Source organism: Natator depressus, chromosome 7, assembly GCF_965152275.1.
Source record: "Natator depressus isolate rNatDep1 chromosome 7, rNatDep2.hap1, whole genome shotgun sequence".
NCBI lineage: Eukaryota > Metazoa > Chordata > Testudines > Cheloniidae > Natator > Natator depressus.
In genome coordinates, this window is record NC_134240.1 from 29,789,996 (window position 1) to 29,805,467 (window position 15,472).

At 57.2% G+C, this 15,472-nt stretch overlaps 2 protein-coding genes across 2 annotated transcripts; one reads left to right on the forward strand and one right to left on the reverse strand.

Annotated features, from left to right (window-relative positions):
- Positions 1 to 1,487: 1,487 nt before the first annotated feature.
- DRAP1 (DR1 associated protein 1) lies at positions 1,488 to 9,664 on the reverse strand. Its single transcript, XM_074959723.1, has 7 exons — positions 9,533 to 9,664; positions 6,154 to 6,226; positions 5,595 to 5,688; positions 4,955 to 5,074; positions 4,047 to 4,137; positions 3,537 to 3,622; positions 1,488 to 3,090 (listed from the first exon to the last, which is right to left on the reverse strand). The coding sequence occupies exons 1-7, from the start codon at positions 9,572 to 9,574 to the stop codon at positions 2,937 to 2,939; spliced, it is 660 nt and encodes a 219-aa protein (XP_074815824.1). The 5' UTR covers positions 9,575 to 9,664; the 3' UTR covers positions 1,488 to 2,936.
- Positions 9,665 to 11,157: 1,493 nt separating this feature from the next.
- Positions 11,158 to 14,817, forward strand: C7H11orf68 (chromosome 7 C11orf68 homolog). Its single transcript, XM_074959724.1, has 3 exons — positions 11,158 to 11,284; positions 12,083 to 12,264; positions 12,583 to 14,817. Exon 3 carries the CDS (start codon positions 12,611 to 12,613, stop codon positions 13,349 to 13,351), a length of 741 nt encoding a protein of 246 aa, XP_074815825.1. The 5' UTR covers positions 11,158 to 11,284; positions 12,083 to 12,264; positions 12,583 to 12,610; the 3' UTR covers positions 13,352 to 14,817.
- Positions 14,818 to 15,472: the final 655 nt, after the last annotated feature.

Here is a 15,472-nt window from a genome sequence, read left to right on the forward strand (position 1 = left end):
TTCCCGTTTATGCATCCATGCATTATGAGATGCCCACCAGAAACTCCGGGAGTCAAATGAAAACTCCCATGGTTCCTCTCCTGACATCTGTTCATTTTGCCAGTGCCTTTTCTGACCTAGCGTCAGCCAGCACAGACATCCCATTGCTGAGCACCAGGATCAGGACAGTCACTAGTACAAAGAAACGTAAGGGAGTGAGGTAATATCTGCAATGGGACCATCCCCTTGTCTCTCTAATATACTGGGACCAGGAGGGCTACAGCCCAGCAGACAGCTACGACAAAGGGAACATTAGCCTATTCAGTCTGAGCTCCTGTCTCTCATAACCCAAAGCAGCCCACTACTGGGCCCAGGAACCTGTGATTGGCTCTTCAGGAAAGGTCTCCAGCCTTGATTTGAAGACTACATTTGGCTGGGCTCTCTCTAGCCTGTCCTCTCGCTCCCCAGAGCCAGGGGGAGGAGCCAGGGAGAGAAGCCAGGAGTCCTGACACTCCCGATTCTAGCACCAGTTTCTACATAGTGGTGGGCATAGTGATAAGGTGAACTGTCTCCCCCTCTAGGGGCTGATCCTCCCAGAGAAGAACAGGAATTTGCTTGTGAAAGGAGCTTTTTCCAAGGCACTTAGAACAGGGAGCGAGACTCCCTGCACACACACCTCCAGGGATGCAGCTACCTCCCTGCTCCCCCTTGGAGAGAGACGATGGGGCACCAGCCCAGCAGGGGGACAGGGAGGCAGGTGCTGTGGAGGAGGATGCACTTGCACCAGGGGATTGGGAAGAGACTGGAGCTGCAGCGGAGGGGGGGACAGTTAGATGGAAGGGGGTTAGAAGCTAGTTCCTTGATGACTTCTCTCCAGAGGGAGCGGGGGAGGCACCCAAGATTAGGGTGGGGTTGCAGACATGGGCACTAGGTATCCATGAGCCTTCCACATCTGGGGAGGTACAGAGGGGACTTCAGCCCAGGGTGCAGGGGATGGGAGTAATCTCAGTGTGTAGGGACGCAGTCTGCAGGGGTAGGGGGACAAACTACCAGCCTACGTCAATGGGGAGTGGGGTGGGATCTCACCTGGCTGGAGGGTGGGAAGTCTGCCATAGCCCAGGCCAAAGCGGGGGGGTGGGGGGAGGGGGGAGGGAAGGGGTTGGGGGATGTAGCCCAGGCCAGTGAGGCTGATGTTTGGGAGCAGGGATGCTGGACCAGTCCCTGCAGCTGCCAAGGAGCCCACAGCTCATTCCAAACACCCTGACAGAGCTCTCCCCTACCACACTGAATCATTACCAAAGCTGGGGATAGAACCCAGGAGTCCTGGCCAGCTCTGTTGCCCTTCTCCAATAAGAACCAGCCCATTGTAAATTTCATCCTAAACACGGACGGATTCTAGTGAAATCAGAACTTTATTGAGTCAATACAAAAAAATCAAACAAATGCGTTAAAAGTCGCAGCGTCCCAGCTCTCAAGGTGGCCGCAAGCCACGCAGCATTTAACCCCGCATCCCCGTTTACCCCACCCCAAGATAGCTTAAAGCTTCCCTGCCCTGAAGGGGTGCCAGGACCCACCCCGCTCATGGAAACAACCCATTCCCAACAGGACAGACCGGGGTGAAAAGGAGCTGTGGAAATTCCTGCTCCTTAGGACTACGCTGCACCGGGGTGGGGTGATGGAGCCCTGGAGTTTAGCAACAATAAAAGAATGGAGATATAATCTGCTAAATATCCAGGGAGGGAAGGACTGGGAGGGAGGGAGAGGGGGAAAAAGAACCCAGGAGTCCTGGCTCCCAGCACTTCCCTGCTCTAATTATTAGATCCCACTCCCTTCCCAAGAGTCCTGGCTCCCAGTCCCACTTGGAGGGGGAACGCACAAATGGCATAAAGGAATGAGAACGTACAGAGCCCGGGACATTCATTTTTAAAAAGAGTGCTTAAAAGCCCCATATCTCACAGATTTCCCACCCCCATCCCGGGGGTGAAATCAAGGCATCCGGGCGTGTGTGGGGGATTCTGATGGGTGAAACCACAGGACCATCTTCCAGTGGCAGATACAGTTAAGCCCAGGACAGACATGCCCAGAGACAGTCCTTTCATGTGGGGGGGACTCCTTCCCCCTCCCTAATTACATCCCCCTACTTCAGATTCATCCCAAACCAATCATCAGACCCAAGTGAATTTCACATGCAGCAATGGGGGGCAGGGGGAGAAGCTGCTTGTGAGATTCATTGTGTCCCTCTCCCTCCTCCAATGGATGTAGGACCAGCCAGTACAAAGAGGCCACCACCCCAGGATCTGAGAGAGCAGTGCTGGGGGCAGAGAAAAGGGGGACACCGAACCAGGGCTGAGATGGAACCGAATATCCTGTTTCTAAGAAAAATGGAGCCCAGCTGCCCACCAAGAGCCATGGTTGCTGGGTGGGGGCAGAGCTGAGGGCACCACTTAAAAAAATCCTGCCCAACACCAAAGAGCCCCGTGATCTGACAGACTGACAACACTGAGGCCTGGAATGGAACTGAATGTCCTAGACAAAGCCTAGATCACACCCGTAACATCAATGTAAGCGCTAGCCCTACACTCTCTGGGAAAGACACCCCTGATCCTTGGGGCTGAGGAGAGAGAAATCAAGCCACAAGGAAAGGGCAGGGGGAAGTTTCACAAGCTGGGGTGGCTGTTTTGTCCCCATTCCCATCTCTGGAGACACCAGCAGCTAATCATTGGGTTGGCTCAGTGGTGCTCTGTCTGTTGGGGAAGGTGCCACAGAGAGGGATGAGAGCAGTGGGGAGGGATGAGGCAATCTGGGCTCTGAGAATCAGGGGTTCGAGCCCAACCCAGGGACACAATAAAAACAAACCACGTGGAGGTAAAATGCTTTTCTCTTTTTTTTAATAAATTTAAGAACCACCCCCTCCCCCCCCGAATGCAGCAACTAAAACAAACTAAAAGGAAACGGGGCTACGAGTCATAATCTTCCTCCTCCTCATCCTGTGCTGGGGCAGGGGGTGCTGGCGCAGAGGGCATCATGGCAGGCAGGGCCGGGGGAACGGAGACAGGCATGGCCATGGTGGACTGTGGGGGGCAGGTGAAGTGCAAATATGGCGCTGGAGAGCTGGAGCCAGGGAGGAGAGAAGGAAGAAGGTTACTGTGTGGGAGGGGATATCATCTACCCCGTATCCCTCACCCCAACCCTTAGCCCAATTAGATCCATGGGCCCTTCCAGTATCCCCACCCTGGATTAGACCCATAGTCCCATCCAGACTGGTAGCCACCCCCTCCATCAGTGCAACAAGCTCATCCAGCCTGGCATGCCCCTACCCCGTAACACAGTCCCCCAGAGGTCAGGCTCCATCTGATCATACTTACTGCTGTTAGGTTTCTAGTTATCACTACCCTTAAGTAGCTAATGCTCTGCTCTAACCACTAGATCCCACTCCCATCCCTGAATCAGGGATAGAACCCAGAAGTCTTCCCCCCCTCCCCCAGTCCAAGATCTAAGCACTAGGCAGCACTGCCCAGCCCGTCAGCACTACTGAGCTGGCAGGCCCCGATTCGTACCTGGGGAAGTGGGTGGTGGGGCGGCTGGGGGGCGTGGACTGGGATGTCTCCTCCTCCCCATCGCTCTCGCTGTCCTCAGAATCCTCCTGTGGGGGCAGGGTAAGCAGGGGCTCAGCATGGAGATGGCACCATCTGAGGGACACAGTGACTGATGCTCCCCAGAGCTGGCCCCATGGGAAACTGAAGCAGAGAGAGGGGAAAAGGACGCACCCTGGTTCGGAATAGAACCCAAGAGTCCTGGCTCTCAGCACCGCCCCCTGCTATAACCACCAGACCCTACACCCCTCCTGGGATACCCAGCCCATAGATCATACAGGGAGGCAGCCAGGAGGGGCAACCTCCAAAGACGGGGAAGGGACGGCATTCCAGACCCTTCACCATCTGTGCCCCACGGGGGACTACCCCTCTCACTCAGCTCCCCATGCACCTCAGCAAGGCTCAGCCAGAAGGGGGCACTGCTGCATGCAGGACGCAGCCTGTGGGCTGGGAGACACCTCCTGCCAGATTCACCTCCTGCTCGGAGTCCGTGCCTGACTGCTTCGGGTCCTTTCCTTTGCTGCCAGTGCCACCGTTCTTCCGCCCACTGCCCGGCTTCCGGCCCCTACATCCGGAGAGAGACCAAGGAGTCATGGGGGCACTGCCAATGGATGGGGGCTCCAGCAGAGATTGGTAAAGAAGGAATCCCTTGACCGCATCCCAGGGTCACCCAGCCAGTCCCCGGACTCCACATCAGGGCTCCCGGCCACATACCACCCCTATGCCTTTCAGCAACGCTTTGGGGTTCCACCTCCCAAGCTCCCAACCCGGCCACAGCACTCCCGCTGGGACAGTCACCTATGACATGGGCCAGTCCCCCACGGGACGCAACGGGGAAGAGGTATTTAGGAATCGCTTTGCCACATCACTGGAGTGTAGACATCTCTGGTGTGGGGCATGGTGGCTGGGTAACAACACACAGCAACACTGCACAGGTTCAGGGTAGGAAGCAAAGAGAAGCCCCACACCCAGTTCTGATGGCAGAGCGGGGGTTTTGGGAGGCATAATGGAATCAGCAGAATGGGAATTGAGCTATGACACCGGAGTTCATTCCCAGATTCTTAGTGAAGTGCGATAGCATCTAGAGTGACCACCACCATCTGTCCATGTCTTCCTGCAGCACAGCACCCCCTAGTACTGTGCTGGGACCAGCAGTGACTGAAAGGGGGCACATCCGGTACTGAGTCCCACCCCGCCCCCTGCAGCACACTGGGGCATCGAGGCCAGCACTGGCTGTGAGGGAGAGTGCTCTCTACTGATCCCCTGCCTCATTCCCGGTGGCACACTGGGGCATCCATTGGCCAGCACTGGCTGTAAGGGAAGAGCACCCCCTACTGAGCCCCTGCCCCGCTCCCTGTAGCGCAGCGCCTCCTACTGCCCACCTCCTGGAGACCTTCTCGCCCTCAGCGTGGTTATCCTCCACATCTCCCTGCATGTCAGGCACCGAGGCTACCAGATCCTTGAGGAAGTCGAACTGCTGCTCCAGCTCTATGCACTGCTTCCTGCAGGGAGCGGAGAGCAGCTCAGACTCTGGGGGAGGGGACTGCAGCACCTCCACCCCCAGAAACCCTGGGGACCTGACCCCCAGCCCCTATTGGCTTCCTGAGGGCTACTAGAGACCCCCATAGTGTATCCATCCCAGCTGGGGATGCAGTGTTCAAAGCCCCTCCTCCCCCTCCATAACAACACAATAATCACCATTACCTCCATGAGCCTCAGCCCTGCTCGGGATTAGTGCTTCACCCCCGCCTCCCACCCAGTTGAAAAGGGGGGAAACTGAGGCATAGAGGAGGGGAAGGGACTGTCCAGAAGTGCCACAGTGGCAAAGCGGGGAACCAAACCTAGGAGTCCTGGCTCCTAGCCCCCTGCTCCAAGAAAAGTGGGAGAGGTCTTTCCGTAGCAGGGCAGGTCTGCTTGTGGAGTAGATCTGGCATTTCCTTGCTCCAGTACTGCGGGGGTTAGGTCAGAAAGTCCCCAGCTGGGCAGAAGCGGGGGGAATGCAGGTGGAAGTAGGGTACTTACAGGTGGGAGGTGGTCATGGTCTTGGCATTTCTGGATTGTGTCACCTGACAGGCCTTCCTGAGGAGTGACTCCAGGAAGAGCTCCAGCGCCCGGGCTAGGGCAAGCCAAGGGTTAAGGGAACTCAGCACTGTGATCAGAACAGAACACTGCTTGTACTAGGATCATTGTTCATGCGGATAGAACCCAAGAATCCTGGCTCCCAGCCTTCCCCCATCCTGCTCTGACCCACTAGCCCTCCTCCCCTCCCAGAGGTGGGGATAGAACCAGAAGACCTGGCTCCCAGTCCCTCTCATCCCCCCAGTCTAAGACCACCTCCCTCCCAGAGCTAGGAGAGAACCCAGGAGTTATGACTTCCAGCCTCCTCCCGCCACTAGATGAGCTACCTCTGATTCTCTGTCTAACCTGCTGTTGTAATTAGCCACCAGCCAGGGCATTGAAACCTACAGGATGATGACCCAAGCCTGGCTGGGAGGGAGATCCCTCAGGATTGGCCAGACCACAAGGCAACAACTGGGGTTTCAGGAGTGGGAGCTGGGCAACACAGCACTCCCAAGGATACATATAATGACAGGGACGGCAGCGGCCACCTTCCCAATTTCCTCATCTGTCTGCATGATCTTCTTGATCCGGGCCTGGAGGGGAGACAAGAAGAAATAGTTAATATCAGGGGTGGGGTGTCCCACCCTCCTATCAACATTCAGTGCCAGGGACATGGCTGTGTGGACCAGAGAGAGTGCCCCCTAGAGGGGAAAGGCACCATAACTCATTCCCCATTCCCCTGAACCAGCCAGTCTGCTGCCCTAACAGCAAAAGGCCCCAGATCCCATTCCATGTCCCCTGGAATGAGACAGTCCCTGACCTAGGGCTAGATTTGTACTCCCAGGCCCTCTGCTCTAACCACTCGACCCCACTCCTCTCAAGTGACTTTAGATCCCCGGACACAGGTGCCATGCACCTCTCCAATTCATACATTACATTGTCACCCCTTCCCTGGGTCATCCTTCCCTGCGTCCCCAGGGAGGTGGTTGCTCCCGCGGGGGTTGACACAAGAGCAAAGCCTCCGTGGGTCACTGGCTCCTCAGCCTCTGTGGTGACTAGGGGACTGTGGGTGGTTGTCAGGCAGGGGCCAAGGCTGAGAACTGTCAACTTGTTCCATGCTTGCCCAACCCCCATGGGACATCACCTCTACCCAAGGGCACTGGTAGCCTCACACCAGAGCTATTCCCTGCCCCGATTATGGCTCTGTGTGCCCTTCTTGTGCCCTGTGGCTTAGCAGTGCAGCAGGGCCTCCTGTTTCCCCTCACAAGATAGTGTCCAGACTCGCGATCCACTCCTCCGGATGCAGAATCAACGCCCTTTTCTCCACTGGACTGGGTTGTGTCGAAACCAAAGGATGTTTGTGTCCATGTCACAAGGCAATAATATCCCCTACACACAGCTAAGGGGCAAACCACAAGGTGTCAGCTGTCATAACCCAGGCATAAATTGTGAGGACCAAAGCTGAGCACAAGCCATTGAAAATGACTCTGATCTGAGATTGGGAGCTTTCTTGTTGTGCTGGGCACTGACCAGACCCCATCCTGAGATTAGGGGATCCCCATTGTGCCAAGTACTGCACAGATCCTGACCTGAGACTGGGGAGCTTCATTGTGCCAAGTACCACATGGACCCTGACCCAACGCTGGGGGCCCCCAGTATGCCAGGCACTGCATGGACCCTGACCCAAGTTCAAGGCCCTTGTTGCACCAAGCGCTTCACAGACACAGAGCGAGGCAGTCATTGCCCTACAGAGCTCACAGTCTAAACAGAGGAAGTTTTATCCTCAGATTACAGATGGAGAAACAGAGGCACTAAGAGACATGTCTTGCCCAAAGTCACAGCCAGGCACTGAACACAGATCTCCAGCCCCATCCCGGTGCCTTAACCACAAAGTCTGAACCATAGCTTTGGGAACTGACGGGGGATGGGGGCTAGATTGATCTCATGATCTTACCATCAATTTCACAGTATAAATACCCAGCTTGTAGACTCAAGAGATGCAGGAAGAATCACAGGTTTTATTTAAAGCTTAACATCTTGACCCTTAAAAGCTCCTCCCCACCAGCCCAAAAGGCAAATAAAATACCCCCCCATTGATTTTTTTTAAAGGCCTGATCCTGAATTTTTAATAATTTGAGGATGGCAAAGCAGATTTCAGTCATTTGCTGGGGGGTGGGGGGAAAGGTTCCCCATTTGGCATCAGGGACCCCAACCCAGGAAAGGAGGAAATGAAACTGACAGGGAAGAGAAGGTGAAACTGACCAGGATCCTTTCAGCTCCCATCCTACCCCACTGCTGAAGATGTGACAAAGATTGAAAAGGTGTGCTTTGTGGTGTGAGTAGGCCCCACTGAATCCCAGGGGAAAAGGAGGCCTATAAACAGTAAATCTATCCACTTCTTCCACAGTAGCAGCCCCCTCCTGCCATTCCAATAAGAACCTTTCGCCTTTTGACGGAGGCCCTCCGCCCTACAGTAGAGTCCCTGGGGAGGTGGGTCTGGAATTAACCCATTTTATGGAAAGGTGGGCAGAGGGAAGTGTCCCTTCCACCCTTACTAGGACAGCACAGATGGCAGTGCTGGGGCTAGAACCCAGGAGTCCTGGCTCCCATGCACCCTGCCTTCCCCCGCACACCCCTCTGGCCACGTTGTAACCCACTAGACCCCATTCCCCACCCAGAACCAGGGATAGAACCCAAGAATCCTAAGGCAGACCACAGTCCCACTGGACAGGAGAGTCTGAACGGCACACATTCCCCCTGTTGGCCCACCAGAGATGGTGTCCCAAAGGATAGGTGGGGAGAATTCATCATCCTTTGGAGGGGGGAAAGAGAGTCTCTGGGTGAGGGAGGAAGTTCATAATGGTTAGGGGGTGTTCATGAAGAGCCAGACCCCTATATGGGTTGGGGGCACTGATCAGAGAGGTCATGGGAGGGGAGATGAGACTTCATCAGGAAGGGGGTTCCCAGAGGATCCCTGAAGAGGTGGGAGATCAACATAATGAGGCCAGATCATAGGGGGAAGGGTCTTCAGAGGGAAGGGGCATCCTTGTGGGGATTACCAGTGGGTGGTATGAGGTGGAATCCCTATATGGGGCAGTGGGAATCCCTGTAGGGGAAAAAGGGTAGTAGGAAAATCCTTATGGGACAGCAGGGAAGTCCTATATAGGATGCACGCAGTAAAGGGAGAAGTGGATAGTGCAAGTATGTCTCTGAGGGGGACAGGGGACCCTATAAAAGAGGAGGCAGCAGGAGCATCCCTATGGGGGCACTTTGGGGGAAGAAGACAATGTTGGACTGAGACCAGTAAAGGGAGGCAGGAGAAGGAAGAGGAAGACTGGGCCTGGGAGGTCCAGGCTTTGGGACAAAGAGGCTGGGTGCTAGGGGGATGCTAGGCCGGCCCAGGGGGCTGGGGTTAGGGGTGCCGGGGGGGGGGGCGCTAGGCCGGCCCGGGGGCTGGGGTTAGGGGTGCCGGGGGGGGGGGCGCTAGGCCGGCCCGGGGGCTGGGGTTAGGGGTGCCGGGGGGGGGGGCGCTAGGCCGGCTCGGGGGCTGGGGTTAGGGGTGCCGGGGGGGGGGCGCTAGGCCGGCCCGGGGGCTGGGGTTAGGGGTGCCGGGGGGGGGCGCTAGGCCGGCCCGGGGGCTGGGGTTAGGGGTGCCGGGGGGGGGCGCTAGGCCGGCCCGGGGGCTGGGGTTAGGGGTGCCGGGGGGGGGCGCTAGGCCGGCCCGGGGGCTGGGGTTAGGGGTGCCGGGGGTGGGGCTAGGCCGGCCCCGGAGGCTGGGGTTAGGGGTGCCGGGGCGGGAGGGGGGGCGCTAGGCCGGCTCGGGGGCTGGGGGGGCGGGGGAGGCGCTAGGCCGGGCTGGAGTTCGGGGTGCCGGCCGGGGGGCTCGGGCCCGCACTCACCGGCGGGAAGCGCGCGTTGTATTTCTTTTTCTTGCTCGGCATCGCGGGGCTCGGGCTCAGGCTCCAGCAGCGGCAGCAGCGACCCCCGCCCGCCCCGCTCCACCCCGCCGGCTCCCGGCGTCGCCCGCCGCCGAACCGGCCGCCAGGGTCCTAGCGCCGCCGGAACACTCCAGCGCCGGGCTGACTCCATCCATTGCCCTGCCCCCCGGACTCCTCCCTTTTCCAGCCGCCCCCCGGCGCAGGGGGCCCCCTCGTCCCTAGCACAGGTGCCACCCTGTGACTCTCCTTCGTCCCCCGTCCCCAGTCTCCCCATCCCCGCCCCCCGGCACTGGTGCCCCCACCGCATTTTCTCCTTTCTCCCGGGACCGGGTCCTGCAATGCTACCTCCAGGGCCAGCCCTTGTCTCCCCGCCTGCCTCAGGGTCCCCCTCCCCGCAATGCCAGGACCTGGGGGCTCACAACTCTGCTCTCTCTACCACCCACCAGGATGGGTGTCCTCCATCTGCTATTCCGCCTCTCCTCTCTTCTCCCCCTTCCAGCCCCCCCAAGAAAAAGCAGATCTTACAGCCCCTCCTCCATGCTGGAGACGCCTGGGGTCCCCCATCATGGAGGCCTTCCAAGAGCCGCCCAGTTCTTGAGACATGGGCTCCCTGGGATTGTTTGCTCCCCAGCAACTCCCCATCCCTGGAAGATGAAGGATCCTCACCACCAGGTTGACCCTCACCGCCAGAGATGGGGGTCTATGAAGTCCCTGTGTCTTCCCCACTCCCCTATGGAGGGTCTCAGGCAAGCTCCCTTTCCCTGAGCAGGTAGATTGGGTCTGAGGTTCTCCTTACACCGTGGAGCACTAAGGATGGCAGAGGGACTGTGCTTTTGTACTGATGTACATAAGAACAGCCAAAGGCGTCTTGTCTTCCAACAGTGGCCAACACCAGGTGCCCCAGACGGAATGTCCTTGGAGGGATAGCTCAGTGGTTTGAGCATTGGCCTGCTAAACCCAGGGTTGTGAGTTCAATCCTTGAGGGGGCCATTTAGGGATCTGTGGCAAAAATTGGGGCTTGGCCCTGCTTTGAGCAGGGGGTTGGACTAGATGACATCCTGAGGTCCCTTCCAACCCGGATATTCTATGATTGGCTCTTTCCCCTGTTCTCAGCCATGTGCCCTACCCCGCTACATGGGAGCCCTGTATAAACAGTCCCTGTGTTCCATTCCAGAGGTGGCTGCATCTCATCACCTGGTGAGGCGTCCCTGTCTCATGGCCCCAGAGGGGGGTTTAACACCCATTATTCCCACAGAACAGCGCTCAGGGTCAGACTCCTGGCCCGCCACTGGCTTGGGCCCTCTGCGATGCCTTCCTTGACTTTCCGCCATAGGCCACTTCAAAACCAGCTGCAGCCCGGCCCCACGAGCCTGAGCACGCACACAGACAGTGGAGCGCGCTGGAGTCACAGCCACAAACCGCTGGGCGGGGGGAGGGGGCTCAGGCTGGAGCGGATTGGTTGCTTTAGCCCCGCCCCTATCCACCAGCGAATCCGCTTCCGTACACTGGGTCCCGCCCCCTACCTGGTTAGCCCCCTCCCACTCCACCCTTAGTTCTACCACATCCGGGTCTTTCACTTCGTCCCTCCTGGCTCCGCGTTTCCCTATCCGGGTTAGGTTGAGGCCCCGCCCCCGTGGTCGTTACCCCCGTGTGAGGCGGAGCGGGGGGGCTGCAGTATGGGGGCGGTCGGGAGCTGAGCGCGGGAAGGGGCCGGTGAGGCTGGGCCCTGGGCGGGCGCTTGCGGAGGTGTCTCGGGAGGGGCCCAGCGGCGCTGCGTGGGAAGGAGGGGGCGTGGCGGGCGCGCGGGAGGGGTGTCCCCTGCCGCCGTGTGCAGCCCTGGAGGGGCCCGCGGGCTTTGCTCCGCGTTCGCTCAGAGTGAAAGGGGGGCTGGGTTCTCTTCCCAGCTTCTGGGGGGGGAGTGGGCTCTGGTGGGCTAGAATGGGGGGGGGAGCAGGACTCCTGGGTTCTCTTCCCAGCTCTGCTTCAGAGCTGCTGGGTGGATGAGTCCCTTCGTCTTTCAGCCTTTCAGTTTATCCCATCTGTAATAAAGAGGTTAATGATACTAACTTCCACTGTCTCTCCCTAAGATGAGATGAGACATATCTCATTCTGTACCCCTAGCAGCATCTCCTGAGGGAAGAAGAGTCATAATCCTCAAATTGACACTGTGCTATGACAATTTAGGGATCTTCAGGGTGGGGGAGTATCACTAAGTGGTAGGGGACAAGCCATTTCAAGTGCTCTTGGTCTGACAAAGGAACGGATGTTGCTGGCCTGAGTACATGAAGTGTTTGTGTCGTGCCCCCTGCCTTTCCCACTGTGTTGTGTGGGGAAGGGTCCCCGTATGGAATTGGCTCAGTGCAGCTGATCTAGGACAAGTTTAAAAGACACAGTGGGCGATCTGGAGTTTATACCCTGTTGGCATGGCTGTGTTTCTAACTGGGCTGTACAGATCATTTAGTGTGCTCTGCTCTCTGTCCTCCACGGTGAGCCATGATTTTTCTTTAATAGGAAAGTCGAAGCAGCATCTTTGTGGGGCATGTACAGCAAGCATCCTGCCACACACATCCTCAGTTGGGTTTCCAGGTGGTCTTTACATTAGTGTTGCTCGTTCCAAGCCCTTCATTGCTCATCCTGCATTTGGATACCCATCCTGCATTGTGTTCACTTCCCCAGAAGCCCACGAATAGCAGGTAAATTATTCTGGTTCATGGATGGGAACTAATGGGGTACCTAAATCAACAGTGGGCAAGGACCCTGTGGGATGGGCTATAGGGGACAGTCTTGCTGTGGGGGGGATGGGAGCTAATGGGCGGTCTCCATCCATAGTGAGCAGACCCCTGGAGGAGATGGGGGGTACTAATGGGAGTGGGGGAAATCTCTGTTCATACTGGGCAGGGTCCTGGGGGAGGGACTCTAGGGGTTGATTCTGTCCTGGGTCCTGCTGTGGAGATTGGGCTAGATGGTGCACCATCGTGTTGCTTCCCATCTCCCTGACCCTTCCATCCTAGGTTCCACTCCTCCACAGGCCAGCGAGCGATGTCAGACCAGGATGATGGTGACGTGGGGAAGGGAGGGGCCTTCTCGGCCGAGCACCTGGCCGCTGAGTCCATGGCAGCTGACATGGATCCCTGGGTGGTGTTTGATGCGCGAAAGACCCCACGGGCCGAGTTCGAGGAGTGGCTGCAGACCTACCAGCCTTCGCGAGTGTCTCGTTTTGGGGACCCCGAGCGCCGCACTGAGCCTGTGGGCTGGATTGCCATCTACGGTCCAAACTACTGTCCAGAGTCAGGTGATGTGGTGGGGCTGCAGGAGGCCTGGGAGCGGCTCCAGATCAGTGGGCGCCATGTCACCTTCGACACCATCCGCGAGCTGGCGCTCAACCACTGCGTCCTCACCGGCAAGTGGCTGATGCACCTGGATACCGGCTTCAAGGTGGACCATGCCTGGAGTGGCATCGCCCGCTCAGTGTTGGAGGGGCGCTTTGGGGTAGCCAAAGTCAGCCCCTGCTACCCCAACTCGGACCGCAAGCATGTCATCTGCATCTACACAGATGACTTCACCAACGAGGAGAAGGTGATGGATGCGGACGCTGCCATCCGAGGCACTGGCGTCAAGTGCCTGCTCTCCTACAAGCCTGATGTCTACACCTACCTAGGCATCTACCGGGACAATCGCTGGCACCTCTGCCCCACCATCTACGAGAGCAAGTTCGACCTAGAGTGCATCCCCCGCCGCTCTCGCATCATCAACAAAGTCAGCAACACTGAGGTGACTTAGACTGGGCCCCGCTCCCCATCTGGCAGTTCCTCCTTTCCCCTTTCCAGTACGGGCAGCTGGCACCAATGCCTCCCAACTGTGCTCTGAAACTAACTGCATTTTGATTGGTCTGTTTGGTGTGGCCTGCCCTTAATGTACATAGAATCTAGAGTGGATTGGAGGCCCCACACAGACTACAAATCCCAGCATGCAATGCTCCTCACTTAGTCTCCCTCTTTCAAAGGACAGGTGCTCTGCTAGTAACTGCCGCTAACTGAGATCCTTAAGTAAGCAGGGAGGAGAATTGGCTGCTGGGAGATGGAGTCTCTGCTGGTCACACCTCTGTTAAAGATGACAGTGGACTATCTTGCAGGATTCTCAGCCATGTTTGGCACACTCATGCATGATGCAGCACTGGCCATGCCGCTAGGTGTCTCTCTACTAATGAGGTTCTCCCTGTTTCCCTGGAAAGCCACCTCTGCTCCTCTGAGCTGCAGTCACTTGGATAGAAGACTCAGGAGGTTCTTGTCATCAGCTGGCACTGTCCCTTTAAATTCCCAAAGCCCATGGGTTTGCTGGTGCCACTCTGCATGCTTAACTCCTTCATGGTCTGTGTGCTATCATATAGCTGAGGGCTAGGGCTGTGGGTTCAATTCACCACAACCACCTTCCAGTGCCGCTTGTATGTTGAAAGCACCACGGCTCCCAGCAGCCTGTCCTTTAGGAAAGCCTTTTCCCTGAGACACAGAGCTCACTTAGTAGAGGAGGCAATCCTGAGCTCTGCTCATACAGCAGCAGCTGGGTGATGTTTCCAACAGCCTTCTCATTAACTAGTTCTCTCTCTAGCCCTTGCAGTCCCTCATTGGTGGGGAAAAAGTGGCCACATGAAAGAGGCCACAGTCAGGTCTGTGCAGGGCCTATTAAGGTGTCTGAGGGTGACAGGAGCAGGGCCATGGCTCTTGGGAAAACAGGAGGAAGCAGTAGGTGTCCCACTGCCACCCACGCTAAGTACTGTAGATCCTTCACTGAGCCTGTTCCCCATACAGCTCTCGGAACATAGTGTCTGTGCACACACATCTCTGGCTCTTCCTGCCCTGGAAAAGGGCTGTGTGTCAAGTCCCCTGAACAGCGCCGATTGTTTCTGTTAACCCCCCTTTTGGGGACATCTAACAACCAAAGGGGGTATAGATACAGCACTGGAGCCCCTCTGCCTGCTTTAGGAGCCATGAATGGCTGCTGTCTCCTTGCCCAGAGGCCTGCTCTGCTGTATGCAAAGGTTGTCTTTAAAATGCCTCTCCTGGGGCCTTGAGCATGTTGAATCCTGAACCGCTCTGGTGGGGAAGGGGAAGCAGGAAGGAACCTTGGGGCTCCTGGGGATGACAGTGGAGCAAGGGATTGCTGAGGGGTTTGGGTCTTTCCTGCAGGATGTGTTTCTCCCAGCTGTTCAATGGGTGTTTGAGCTGTAAACAGGATTAATAAAAACAACTCTCCACTGAATGGGGTTCTGTTTCTTGGGGTAAAGAGGCCACAACACCCTGGTGGGTCAGGTCCAATGCCAGCTGGGTGGCCCAAGCGCCATTAGCATCCCCCCTTCTGTGCAAAGGGAGGGGCATGTCCTGTGTCCCTGCAAGTAGCTGCCCTTCTGCTGGGGAGGGAGAATTGGAGGAGGAGGACCTTGCTGTGGGACATATGAAAGCTCTTCTCACACAGCCCTAGCCTCTTGCTTGATGACTGGGGTTAAGGCAGCCTGGTGCAGAGATGCCTCTGCAGGATGATGGGGGGAGAAGAATCAAATAGGGAGTGCCTGGAGGGGTGCATGTGAGGGTGTGTGTGGGAGGGGGTACTGAGTGTAATATATAGGCTGTGCATTAGCCAGCAGGTGGCACCACCAGCATCCAAAATGATGGGTTGGAAAAGGGAGGAGCATGAGCTGACACCTAGTGGCTGGGAGTTCCCTTTAGTTACAACCCTGGATGGTGTGTTTGCATCCCCAGTCCAGCAATCCTCACTTCTGTCTCCCCAGCTACAGCTGGGCCTAGAACCCAGGAGCCTTGATTCCCAATCCCACCCCATCCTCTGAACAGGTAATGGCACCTCCAAGATGGCCCAATTAAGTACAAAAGTACCAGAGCAACCGTGCTC

Excerpts from the sequence above, each read along its gene's own strand:
- DRAP1 (XM_074959723.1), bottom strand. The coding sequence starts at position 9,574 with ATGCCGAGCAAGAAAAAGAAATACAACGCGCGCTTCCCGCCG. Across the intron at positions 5,075-5,594 it reads ACCATGACCACCTCCCACCT|GAAGCAGTGCATAGAGCTGG; the intron begins GTAAGTACCCTA and ends CGCTCCCTGCAG. Across the intron at positions 4,138-4,954 it reads GGCGAGAAGGTCTCCAGGAG|GGGCCGGAAGCCGGGCAGTG; the intron begins GTGGGCAGTAGG and ends CTCCGGATGTAG.
- C7H11orf68 (XM_074959724.1), top strand. The coding sequence starts at position 12,611 with ATGTCAGACCAGGATGATGGTGACGTGGGGAAGGGAGGGGCCTTCTCG.